The 13803-nt window shown below is 40.3% G+C and overlaps 1 protein-coding gene across 1 annotated transcript; it reads right to left on the reverse strand.

Moving 5' to 3' along the window:
- Window positions 1-4321: 4321 nt before the first annotated feature.
- LOC106610447 (ecto-ADP-ribosyltransferase 5) lies at window positions 4322-6122 on the reverse strand. The gene is made up of 2 exons (XM_014209827.2): window positions 5976-6122; window positions 4322-5362 (listed from the first exon to the last, which is right to left on the reverse strand). The coding sequence occupies exons 1-2, from the start codon at window positions 6051-6053 to the stop codon at window positions 4610-4612; spliced, it is 831 nt and encodes a 276-aa protein (XP_014065302.2). The 5' UTR covers window positions 6054-6122; the 3' UTR covers window positions 4322-4609.
- Between the last annotated feature and the right edge of the window lie 7681 nt (window positions 6123-13803).

Genomic DNA, 13803 nt, shown 5'->3' on the forward strand with positions numbered 1-13803 from the left:
TAAAATGCTAAATACTACATCTCCTAAAAGGAAGGTTGTTCCTTTAAGACTATAGGTTAAATGTTCTGAAATGTTCGAGGCTCTGTATTTTAGGATGTTTACTAACTGCTGAAACATTCATTATCATGTTCATAAAGTCCTATGTAACTCACCACTGTGTATTTCCAACCTGGTCTCAGAACATTTCGTATTATCCTGTATGTAAATCCGAGACACACCATTTAGTATGACATGTTACCTTTCATATGGTATGTATCAATTTGTGGATAACCATCATCCATTTTGTATGATATGTTACGAATTACAATATGTCTGATATGTTACGAATTTGATAAACTTACAAAATGTTGTGAATTTGCTAAACATATGATATAGCATGAATTCTACATTAGCTAAATGGTTAACGTTAGCAAGGCTAGGGGTTAACTGTAACTGGTCACTATATTTCCTGTTAATGTGAGCAGCTGTATCTTTACATTTACATTTTAGTCATTTAGCAGACACTCTTATCCAGAGCGACTTACAGTAGTGAATGCATACATTTCATGCATTTTTTGTTGTTGTTGTACTGGCCCCACGTGGGAATCGCGCCTACAGGAACAAATATATCTCTTGTAAGAAGAAGGGCGGGGGTGTATGTTTCATGACTAACGACTCATGGTGTAATTGTAACAACATACAAGAACTCAAGTCATTTTGTTCACCTGACTTAGAATTTCTCACAATCAAATGCAGACCGTATTACCACCCAAGAGAACTTGCATGGGTTATCGTCAGAGCCGTGTATATTCCCCCGAAAGCGGATACCAAGAAGGGCATCAAGGAACTTCACTGGACTTTATGCTAAATATATACTGAGGCTGCATTTATTGTAGCTGGGGATTTTAACAAAGAAAATCAGAGAACAAGGCTACCTAAATTCTATCAGCATATTGATTGCACTACACGAGCGAGTAACACAGTCGACCACCGCTACTCTAACTAACTGTAACGGCTGTCTTCGTCGTCAGATGAAACAGAGAAGTCATCATCGGAAAAAGTGGACCAATACGCAGCGGAGGATGTGTTCATCATTAGTGTTTTAATGAAAAAAGAGAACACTACAAAAATTAACAAAAGACGACAGCAAACAGTTCTGTTAGGAAAACACACTAACAAAATACTATTACCCACAAAACCCAAAGGAAAAACATGCTCCTTATGTGTGACTCTCAATCAACAACAACGAACTTCAGCTGTACTGATTGGGAGCCACACACGGCCCAAAACACAGAAATACAAAAACCTAGAAAAAGAACATAGAACGCCCACCCAATGTAACACCCTGGCCTAACCAAAATAAAGAACAAAAAAACCCTCTCTATGGCCAGGGCGTTACACTAACTCAATTCGTTGAAGGTCCACCTACGCCCTGCTTTTGGCAAATCTGGCCATGACCCCATCTTTTCGCTCTCCTCCTATAGGCAGAAACAAAAACAGGAAATGCCCGTGCTTAGGTCTATCCAACGCTGGTCTGACCAATCTGATTCCACGCTTCAAGATTGCTTCGATCACGTGGATTGGGATATGTTCCGGGTAGCCTCAGACAATAACATTGACGTACACGCTGACTCAGTGAGCGAGTTTATAAGGAAGTGTATAGGAGATGTTGTACCTGCTGTAACTATTAAAACCATCTCTAACCAAAAAACGTGGATTGATGGCAGAATATGTGCAAAATTTAAACCACCTACCAATCAGTAACATAATGGTGAACATAAACACACTATTGATGGGGTGGAGGGAATCTGTAACATAATGGTGAATATACACAATATTGATGGGGTGGAGGGAATCAGTAATATAATGGTGAATATAAACACAATATTGATGCGGTAGAGGGAATCAGTAACATAATGGTGAATATAAACACAATATTGATGGAGGGAATCAGAAACACCTTCGTGCCCTTTGTGCTGTTGTCTGTGCCCAATAATGTTTGTACCATATTTTGTGCGGTTACCATGTTGTGTTGCTGCCTAGCTATGTTGTTGTGTTAGGTCTCTCTTTATGTAGTGTTGTCTTTCTTGTCGTGATGTGTGTTTTTTCCTATATATATATATATATATTATTATTTTTTATTATTTTTTTCCCAGCCCTCTTCCCCGCATGAGGCATTTTGCCTTTTGGTAAGCTGTCATTGTAAATAAGAATGTTTTTAACTGACTTGCCTAGTTAAATAAAGGTTAAATAAAAAATAAAAAATATATAAATGATGTCAAAAAATGACCAAAGAGGACATCACTAACTATTACGGGTCAAACTGGTTATAACTGGATCATTACAACGGAAAGAAGGACAGTTCAGATTACTTTATGGTACATTGGTTGGGGTTGTGGAATGATCAGTGATATACAGAAAATATGAACATATAAAGAGTATTAAGTAAGCTGTATCTGATGCTCCGTAAAATAATATTTACACATGACCCTCCCCTTGTACAGTCAAAAAATGTGCAGACCCTCCTAATATTAAAATTAACTAAAGAAATGTATTACCACCACAAATTGCAATAACTAGCAATATGTTGAAAAACATATTGCTACAATTTGTTTTATTAATTTTAATATTGGGAGGGTCTGCACATTTTTTGACAGTACAAGGTGAGGGTCACGTGTAAATATTTTTTTACGTTGTGGAAGGGAGTGATTTTATTTTTATGACGCCTCAGCAAGTCTGTTATATATATATTTATTTTTTCTTCTGAGCTTTCTTATATCTGTCACGTTCGTCATAAAGATCGGACCAAGGCGCAGCGTGAGTAAAGCTCCACATAATTTTTATAAATTCAAACTCACTGAACAAAACAACAAACAACCAAACGAAAAGTGCACATCAGTAGCTCCACGAAGGCAACTATACATTGACAAGATCCCACAACACAAATGAGGAAAATGGCTACCTAAATATGATCCCCAATCAGAGACAACAATAAACAGCTGTCTCTGATTGGGAACCATATCAGGCCAACATAGACATACAAAAACCCCATGACATACAAAAACCCTAGACATACAAAAACTAGAGTACCCACCCTAGTCACACCCTGACCTAACCAAAATATAGAAAAACAGAGATATCTAAGGTCAGGGCGTGACAATATCTAGGACAGACACTTCCAAACCTTTTTCCTTTAGATGTCCTTTTTATTTAAAAGCTTTGCCATTTATGAATGTGTTAGTCAATGTGTTTCTGTGGACTATAGTAGTAAAGTTCCAAATCAAATAGCTACAATTAACTGCAGTATGTTACCTTAGTACCCCGTTGTCAAAGCAACAGTTGTCAAAGCAACAGTTTAGTGTCAAAGTGGATAGATGGTAGGTTGTGTGATTGTTCACTGCCTCCTTGTGACTTCTGTTGTCTCTGTCAGTGAACACATGGCTGCTGAAAGGATTCTTGATAACTGAGCCCCACCCCCGTTGTCAAAGCAACTGTTGTCAAGCAACAGTTTAGTGTGTCAAAGTGGATAGATAGTAGGTTGTATGATTGTTCACTGCCTCCCTGTGGCCTCTGTTGTCTCTGTTAGTGAACACAATGGCGGCTGAAAGGATTCTCGATTACTGAACCCCGGCCCCTCTCTCCTCCCACGCCTCTCATAACATTGGCAAGGTTCCAGGCTGACTACATTGCAAACACCTGACAGAACTCACAACTTCTGGATAGGTATTTAACATATCAGTTAACCAAATCATGTGGTATAGCATTCTGATGCTCATTTGTTGATGCGTGCAACTCAACTGCAATATGGTTGGCCTGGAACGAGACAGCTCTCTCCTCATTATGGTTGATAGATTGAGCTCTGACTTACAGAAAACATCTAACCCTGCTACTGATCTCCCTCCCTAATCTTTCTTTGAATCTAAATATCTTTGTAGCCACTTCTAATTATATCTGGGATATTTTCTTCAAGTGAGCTGACATTAATATCTTTATAGCAGATGTACAGGTAGTGTCACGACTTCCGCCGAAGTCGGTCCCTCTCCTTGTTCGGGCGGCGTTCGGCTGTCGACGTCGCCGGCCTTCTAGCCATCGCCGATCCACTTTTCATTTTCCATTTGTTTTGTGTTTGTTTTACACACCTGGTTGCAATTCCCCAATTACATGTTCACTATTTAACCCTCTGTTTTCCCCATGATTTTTGTGGGGGTTTGTTTTATGTATTTCGGTCCTTTTGTGTGGGCTTGGTATATCTACATGTATTTGGTAATGTTGAGTAAAGTTACTTTTATTACTCATCTCTGCTGTCCTTACAGGTAGTGGATAAATAGGACAGGAGATGTAATATTGCTGAATGCTTTTCTTTATTGGTTTTAACAAAAGCTGCAATGCACATGACAACAAATGCCAATTCACTGGCAGAGGAAATTTTAACAATCTAACAAACAATGTGTGTAGCATTTATTACAGGACTGGTCTGACAATCTGAAAGTTGGGAAAGTTCTGCTTTTATTACTAAATATTTCCTGCATTTGTAGGCGGGAGCGATGATGGATGGGGACGCTGGGGGTTGCAATAAAATCTGCTTGTCATATTTGATTGAAAGCAGAAAACTTGTGTTGCTGGTTTGATTTTATTCTCTTTGGAGTGTTTTGTTAACCATCTGGCAATTCAGGTCACTTTTTCCTTTCTTAGTACTCTGCAGTTTGTAAACGACGTCACACCACAGGTCTTTCTTGTCTGTTCTCTTCATCACCTCTGTAATTTTGAACACCTCGTAGGGGGGAATCAACACTTCTTTCTCATGTGGCAGCTGAGAGTACTTCCCCAGTGGGGCACCAAAGTAGGTAGCGATCTCAAAACAGGATTTAGTTCCAAAGCCTTTAGCAATTTCCTTGTCTAAAGAGCTCGAGGTGAACTGTCCGAATCTTATTGTAGGATTTCGGTCATGGTGGAAAGTCACATTGGTTCCACGGAAGGTATAGAAATGCTTTTTAATAAAGCGTTTAAAAAAATTGTTGTTCAGGATTCGTAAGGCATTGGTCAGAAGGAAGTGCAGGGAGTGGTACTGGAATGTTGTGCTGTAGCTCTTCTTTTGGCTACGAGTGGCCTCGTTGAATGACTTGTAAATGTTGGATGTTGCATTCACATACACCTGGATTGCCAGGGAATAGTTTTTAGACAGTTTTCCTTTTTTTTTGTAATGCTTCTCAGCAGCGGTCCAAGCCTGGTTGAAATCTTTGTTCTCTTGTCTCTCTTTTGGCAGGTAAAGGTCTATCACCTTCCTGAACATCTTCTCCTCACAGCCCTTGTAGGAGTCATCAACAGAGTCTGGAGCCATGTTTAAAGGGATGTTGGATTTTAGACCATGCAGAGGGAGACTGACCTTTAGTGAATGGAAGAAAGAAAAATAGACAAACAGGTATGAAACAAGAAAATGCAGATAATATTATTATGATGAGAGACAGCTGTAAGTCTGTTAGTTATTTAAGATGTTTAAGATGTTGTGGGTGGGTGGGAGGTGCTGAGTTGACATGGAATTGTTTTAAGATGGTCATACTATGGATCATTTAGCTATTTGATTTTGAATTTTAGGACCCCGTTAGGTATATAAAAAAGTAATAATAATTTGATGAAAAATAAAATAATTGGCCATTCCTAACCCCATAGAAACACATTGGATAACACATTCATCAATGGCAGAAAGCACAGTCAAAAAATTATTCCGAAAAAACAAGGTTCTAAAGTGTCGGTCCTAAAGCTAGGCGATATAAGAAAACTCAGGAAATGTGTATGTATATATATATATTTCTTTACACATATATAACGCCTTTTTTGGGGTATGCACAAAACTACCTTCATTCTTCGATTCATCTTTTTAAAACCGGTATCGGTTACCTTCAGACGAGTCCCGTGACACATAACTTTGTCCATACAGAAATGTTGCCTGTTATTTTGCTCTTTCACTCTCTCTCTCTCAAAATAGTGTAGTATCTTACCATCTTGGAGTCCAAACCCAAAATCCAAGCCTGGATGAAATACATCACAGTAAAGGTTAGGATCTTATGTCTTGACATGATGTCAAAATGTATTGGTCAAGGGGCAACTTGTAAGATACAGAATCAGCATTCAAATGTTAAACTTTCAGGAGCCTTGTGCCAGTGCTCACCAGTGCGCTTGTGGTTACTTTCACAGTCCCGCCTCTCATGCTGAGAACAGGCACAAGTACCAGTGAACACACACACACACACACACACACACACACACACACACCAAATGACTTCTGAGAATTGTTTGTTCACACTTCTTCCATGCTGATCTACGTGTTAACATGACCAACACCAGCAACACCATTGCTGATACTAAATAAAGGTTCCCATAGTAACAGTACAGAAAGACCCTTAAACCTCACCCTGCTTCTGCTCTCCATCAAGTTTATTTCGAAGCCATTAATAAGTGTCATTTATTTCTACAACTATTTCTTCATCTTTGTCAATGTTTGAATTTTTGTTTAAATCTAAATATCTTTGTAGCCTTTTCTAATTATAAAACTGAGAACAAACTCATTTTCTTCAAGTGAGCTGAAATTAAAATCTTTATAACAGATGTACAGGTAGTGGATAAATAGGACAGGAGATGTAATATTGCTCAATGCTTTTCATTCTAGGTTTTTAGCAAAAGCTGCAGTGCACATGACAGCAAATGCCAATTCACTGGCAGAAGAAATGTTAACAATCTAACAAACAATGTATGTAACATTTACAATAGGACAGATCTGACAATCTGAAAGTTGGGAATGTTCTGCTAATGTTTTATTACTGATTATTTCCAGCATTTGTGGGAGAGAGCAACAATGGATGGGGAAGCCAAGGGTTACAATACAATCGACAATACAACACAAAATGTCATAATTTGACTGAATGCAGAAAATCTGTGTTGCTGGTTTGATTTTATTCTCCTTGGAGTGGTTAAACCATCGGAGTGTTTTATTAACCATCTGGCATTTCAGGTCACTTTTTTCTTTCTTAGTACTCTTCAGTTTGTAAACTCTCTTGCTAAGATCAGGCACAAACACAGGCCTCAAACACCATAGCACAGTAAACACGTGCACACACACACAACAACAAATGACTTCTGAGAATTGTTTGTTCACACTTCTTTCATACTGATCTACGTGTGAACATGACCAACACCAGCAACACCATTGCTGATACTAAATAAAGGTTCCCATAGTAACAGTACAGAAAGACCCTTAAACCTCATCATCATCCTTCTCCTCTTATCAGGGACTGATTCAGGTCTGGAATACTAAAAGCCAATATATCACTTGAATCAATCAATACCCCAGAATAATGGAAAGCAGCACTACAGTGAAGATTGAGGCCCCCAGTACAGGGTTTTCCAACCCTCTCCTCAGGGACCAACAGACGTTTCACATTTTTGTTTTAGACCTAATCTGGCACACCTGATTCAGTCTACTAACCATCAACCCCTTGACTAATTGATGCAGGTGTGCCTGTCTGGTGGTCCCAGAGGATAGGGTTGGGAAGTACTGCACCTACTGTACAGTGTAGTATGGAGACCTGGTCCTGGAGTGCTGCAGGCACTTCCCGTTTTTCATTTAACTGACCTGGAAGACCAGGTGTGTTGAATTTAGGCAATCACTGAACTGATCAATTAGCTAAGTAGCTCAGTGTGGTCTGTAGTTGTGACAAAATCCTGCAGTACCTGCAGCACTCCAGAAACAGGTTTTTCCAGTCTGAGTTTTGTCTGCCAATCCTTCCTTTTGCTGGTGGAGTTAAATACTGCCCTCTTCTGGCTGCTGTGCAGAATGAACCATGTCAAATAACTAAAGCAGGGTTCCCAAACTCAGCCCACGGGACCCCAAAGGGTAGTTTTGTCCTAGCTCTACACAGCTGATTCAGCTAATCATTAAGCTTTGATAATTTGAAACAGCTGTGTAGAGTTCAGGCAAAAAACAAAAAGTGCACTCCTTTGGGTCCAGAGGACTGAGTTTGGGAAACACTGCACTAAAGGCCTCTGGGTATATTAGTGTGTGTTTGGTTTTCAGTGGTCTCTCACCAGAGTCCAGGGTATGATTTAGACAGTATCCCAATATTCTAGTACTGCTGGTTATGGTTGTTACCTTTACTTTGTTATGACTGAGATGTTAGAGACCTGGTAGGTTGACAGGGTTCCATTCCTTTGTTATGACTGAGATGTTAGAGACCTGGTAGATTGACAGGGTTCCATTCCTTTGTTATGACTGAGATGTGAGAGACCTGGTAGGTTGACAGGGATCCATTCCTTTGTTATGACTGAGATGTTAGAGACCTGGTAGGTTGACAGGGTTCCATTCCTTTGTTATGACTGAGATGTGAGAGACCTGGTAGGTTGACAGGGTTCCATTCCTTTGTTATGACTGAGATGTGAGAGACCTGGTAGGTTGACAGGGTGCCATTCCTTTGTTATGACTGAGATGTTAGAGACCTGGTAGGTTGACAGGGTTCCATTCCTTTGTTATGACTGAGATGTTAGAGACCTGGTAGGTTGACAGGGTGCCATTCCTTTGTTATGACTGAGATGTTAGAGACCTGGTAGGTTGACAGGGTTCCATTCCTTTGTTATGACTGAGATGTTAGAGACCTGGTAGGTTGACAGGGTTCCATTACTTTGTTATGACTGATATGTTAGAGACCTGGTAGGTTGACAGGGATCCATTCCTTTGTTATGACTGAGATGTGAGAGACCTGGTAGGTTGACAGGGTTCCATTCCTTTGTTATGAGTGATATGTGAGAGACCTGGTAGGTTGATAGAGTTTGCACAGATCAATAGAGGTCACATTCTAAAGCACGGACACAGGCAGGAAACAACACATGGCTTCTGAGAATTGTTTGTTCACACTTCTTCCATACTGATCTACGTGTGAACATGACCAACACCAGCAACACCACTGCTGGTACTAAATAAAGGTTCCCATAGTAACAGTACAGAAAGACCCTTAAACCTCATCATCATCCTTCTCCTCTAATCATGGACTGATTCAGGCCTGGAATACTAATAGCCAATATACCACTTTAATCAATCAATTACCAAGAATAATGGAAGTGAACAGTGAAGATTGAGGCCCCCAGTCCAGTCCACTCATCTCAGGACCACCAGATGTTTCACATTTTGGTTTTAGCCCTAAACTGGCAAACCTGATTCATTCTACTAACCATCAACCCCTTGACTAATTGATGCAATTGTGCCAGTCTGGTCGTCCCAGAGGAGAGGGTTGGGAAGTACTGCACCTTGTAGGCAACCGTGGTCCTGGTTAAGTGAAATGTTTCCCTCTTCTGGTAACTGTGAATAATGCTCCATGTCACCACAGCCTACCTAGACCGAAGCATCTGTCAACCCTCTATTTAAAACGTTTGTTTCCCCAGAATCCAACTCCTAAATAAGTGTGTGGCCCATTAACAGGTGTGAGATAGTCATGTGAATATGAAAACCCCTTTATCAGATCAATTAAAAAAAGGTTAATGACTAAAATATATCCTTGATTGTTGTACTATTTGATGTTTATTGTCAACCTCCCTCTTAGACAAACCACCTAGACTGTGTCCAACATCTGTCTTGACTACTACTGACTAAAACTACTGTGTTCTAATCATACTACATACTATTTAGAATGTAGCCTGGCGAGCCGGCCGGATCTCTTAAATTAATATTACTCTACATGGTTATCTGTCTGGTTATTACGATGCTATTTACAATGTACAGTCTAGTTAAAATGTATGCAGTAAGCATCAAATATTAACGTACTAGACTCACCCATACTGAGAATGTGTCTTCTACAGTCTATCCACATGTCTGATTTTCAGCTAATTATTATCTGGGTCTGAAGTGACAATTCTCTTCCTCAATAGCATGTAGTGAAGGACACTACATTAATTCAAAACTGAAATGATTGTGACTCAATAGAAGACATTTCACATACTATAAAACATTGTATTTTCTCATATCCATCAGCCTACTAGTTAGTATGGGGAGTTGGACGTGGCCAGTGTGTTTAGTCATATGGTAGAACAACATACCAGACAGAACCCTACATATAGTCCTTTCTCTCTATTAACCTATGGCCTATATTGTTCTTACACGTTATCAACGTATGTCGGTTATGCTTGACTGAGTCTCTCAAACCAGTTTTTCCAGGTGAACAATGTACTTAATGAAACCGACAGAATGGAAAAGGCTAGCATGGTATTTATGGTTGATACTGTGCTGTATCATTCATCTTTGTTTTGTCTCCTCCTCCCACTCTCTCTGCTGGTTGTGATTAGTTGATTGAGCAGTAGGGAGCTCAGGGGCTGATCTAGGAACCTCTGTCCTTGTAATATTATTTGTTATGATATAAAAGGCCAAACTGATCCTAGATCAGCACTCCTACTCTGAGAGGCGTACGGCCCCTGACCTCACAGACACAGGAAACGACTTACCCTTCTCAGTGCTCTCTCACCCAACCCTCTCACTCAGCCTCAGAGAGCCCTCCAAGTTTTATTTTCTCCTCACTCTTGTTATTCTTCCAACCAGTTACGAACTGACCTTAGGTTCAATTGAGTCAGCTTGTCTGGTATAATTAATTTCAGATTAGACATAACGGGACATGCGCAATCCTGTCAAGACTCGCATAGTGTGAAAGGTAAACTGTAGGATTTTGTAAACCATGTGATGTGAAGGAAGCTTTAAAGCCAGTACTAACATGTCATGTCTTTGTACAGCCATTAGGCATGACAGTCAGGCACATAAGGTGATTTTAACGATTTTGAAAATGGTTTAAAGTGAAAGAAGCTTTATCATGTTAGCCACAATGTCACTCAGATGTGTATGTGATGATAGTGGCTGGTCCTCCTTGGCTTCATCTCGACAACTCAGAACCAATTATTGTGTGAGCGCTGGCCTCTGGACAGTTACTAGTGTTGGTTGTGGGGGATTGAGATTTTGGACTAGTGGTGGAACCAGGAAGGATCATCTTTGGTAGCGCCCCTCCCCCCTTTCTTTGCAAGTCTTGTGCAACGTGTGGCCGAAAAATCCCTCCCCTTCCAAAAGTAAAAAGCTGCCATGTGTACTGTAGCTAGCCGTGGTCAAGGTGTACATGACAGCAAATGTCAAGAAATTATTACACATGACCAAGACATTTAATCTCAACAATTGTAATACAGTAGCAGTAAATGCAGGTTAAAACAAGCTTTAACAGGGGTTGCATTACAGGCCGAATACATTGCAGACGTTGCATTTTATCAGCCAATGGTTGTGTGCCACGTCATCGACAGCGTAGTGTGCATCAGATTGCTAAATGACCTGGTTAGTTGATATGTTAAAGGCCTATCCAGGCGTGAGATTAGGCATGCGTCTGCAATGTAGCTGACCTGGAACACAGCCAGAATCTCTACACTGTAAAGCTGGGGCTGTCACAGTTCCTGAGTTATTTTGAGTGTGTTTCCTTGGGTTGCCGCTGGAGGGCATCCTTGCCTTGTTTTCTAGTTCCCAGGTTACCCTGATTGTTCTCATTATTTTCACCTGTGTTTAATTACCTTTTCTGTTCACCTGGTTGCCTGGCAATTTTGGTTCCTCATTTGGCCTGCTGCGTTGCTGAGATCTTATGTTTTGTTTAGTGCACGCTGGTGCTGATGCATTATTTCTGCCTAGATTTTAAGTAAAGATCTGGATTTACCCTTACTTCTGCTTGCTATGTTTCTCTGTGACTGGGTTTGAGTTTGTACAAGCATCATTGTAACAGGGGCAGCTGTGTCAATTCAGGCTACTTCTCATCGTACGTTGGTAATGATCAGTAATATACAGTAGTTATCAACATAATATAGAGTATTATGTAGCCTGTATCTAATGCTCTGATGATGTTTCATTCTCCTCCATTCAAAATCAATTTGCAATTCAGATCACTGTCTACTCCCTTGCCCTTTAGTGTGTAGATGACTTAACACAACAGGTTATCCACTGGTGACTTTGTCTGGATTTTGGTGACTTTGAAAATCTCATATGATGAAATTAAAGCTTCTCTCTCTTCAGGAAAGGCTGAGTAAGAAGTTAGCTCAGATCCAAAGCAAGTGTGGATCTCAAAGCAAGACACGTTCCCAAAGTTGGTTAAGTCGGATCTTAAAGAGCTTGTGGCGAAGGTGCCGAAACGGATCTCGTGGTTGAGAACTGTCACGTCCTGACCAGTATAAGGGTTATTTGTTATTGTAGTTTGGTCAGGAAGTAGCAGAGGGTATTTGTTTTATGTGGTTCGGGGTGGAGGTTTAGTTAGTAGGGTGTTTGATTTATTATTTCCGGGTTTTTGGGTACTGTTCTATGTTTTGTTTATTAGGGTTGGATTCTCAATTGGAGCCAGGTGTTTCCTCGTTGCCTCTGATTGAGAGTCCTATATAAGTGTTTGGTTTAGTGTTTGTGGGAGATTGTTTCTTGTTTGCTGAGTGTGCCTGACAAGACTGTTTTGGTGTTCTCGTTATTTAAAATAAATATCAAGATGAGCATCCACATTCCTGCTGCGTTTTGGTCATCTATTCCCGACGACAACCGTTACAAGAACACTCAGATCAAACTTCTTGTTGGTTCTGTGAAAGGTTTCTTTACATGTCTCTTGTCTTGCTCTAAGAATCTGAATGGCATCAGTCGGGTAGAAATGCAATGCATGGTACCTGAATGTCATATGTGCAGAATCTTGAACTGCTTTGTTAAATTCCATGCAGATTGATTTGGAATTCGGTCTGGGTCTGTTATTTGTATACAAATAGAGCAATGGAATGCTCTGTTTTCAAACTGTCTCCATGTGGTACAGCGTGTACACAACATTCTGAAGACTTGACCTTTTGTGAAAGTTAGAAACAAGTGCATTATTAGGAGTGCCAGGGTGAATTCCATTTCTTACACAAGCACACGCCGACACATTAAGATATACTACATACGCACACTAGTGGTGCGAGGGTCATCTGTTTGTTCACCCACACCCGCCCGCAATTGCTAATAACCCATCCGCAACCACCTGACTATGTGATAAGGTGAAAATCTGACCCCCACACTCAATATTTCTTTGACATGGGGTGCATCACTTTGTTTTGCTTGATTTAGATATGTTCCTGCTTATAATTTCCAACATTTTGGTAGGCTGTTTGTTAGACAACTTGTAAATAATTAGATACATGTAGCATCTTTTTTGCCTTATCTCTGCTCGCTGGTCTCCATAGCTGCCCCCACCCGTAGCACGCGTTCCAGCAGGTATATCTCACTTGTCACCCCCAAAGCCAATTCCTCCTTCGGCCGCCTCTCCTTCCAGTTCTCTGCTGCCAATGACTGGAACGAACTACAAAAATCTCTGAAACTGGAAACACTTATCTCTCTCGCTAGCTTTAAGCACCAGTTGTCAGAGCAGTTCACAGATCACTGCACCTGTACATAGCCCATCTATAAATAGCCGAAACAACTACCACTTCCCCTCCTGTATTTATTTATTTATTTTGTTCCTTTGCACCCCAGTATTTCTACTTTGCACACTCATCTACTGACAAATCTACCATTCCAGTGTTTTAATTGCTATATTGTATTTACTTCGCCACCATGGCCTATTTATTGCCTTTACCTCCCTTATCTCACCTCATTTGCTCACATTGTATATAGACTTATTTTTCTACTGTATTATTGACTGTATGTTTGTTTTTACTCCATGTGTAACTCTGTGTTATATGTGTCGAACTGCTTTGCTTTATCTTGGCCAGGTCGCATTTGTAAATGAGAACGTGTTCTCAACTTGACTACCTGGTTAAATAAAA

The sequence above is a fragment of the Salmo salar genome, chromosome ssa08 (assembly GCF_905237065.1).
Source record: "Salmo salar chromosome ssa08, Ssal_v3.1, whole genome shotgun sequence".
In the NCBI taxonomy this organism is placed as follows: Eukaryota; Metazoa; Chordata; class Actinopteri; order Salmoniformes; family Salmonidae; genus Salmo; species Salmo salar.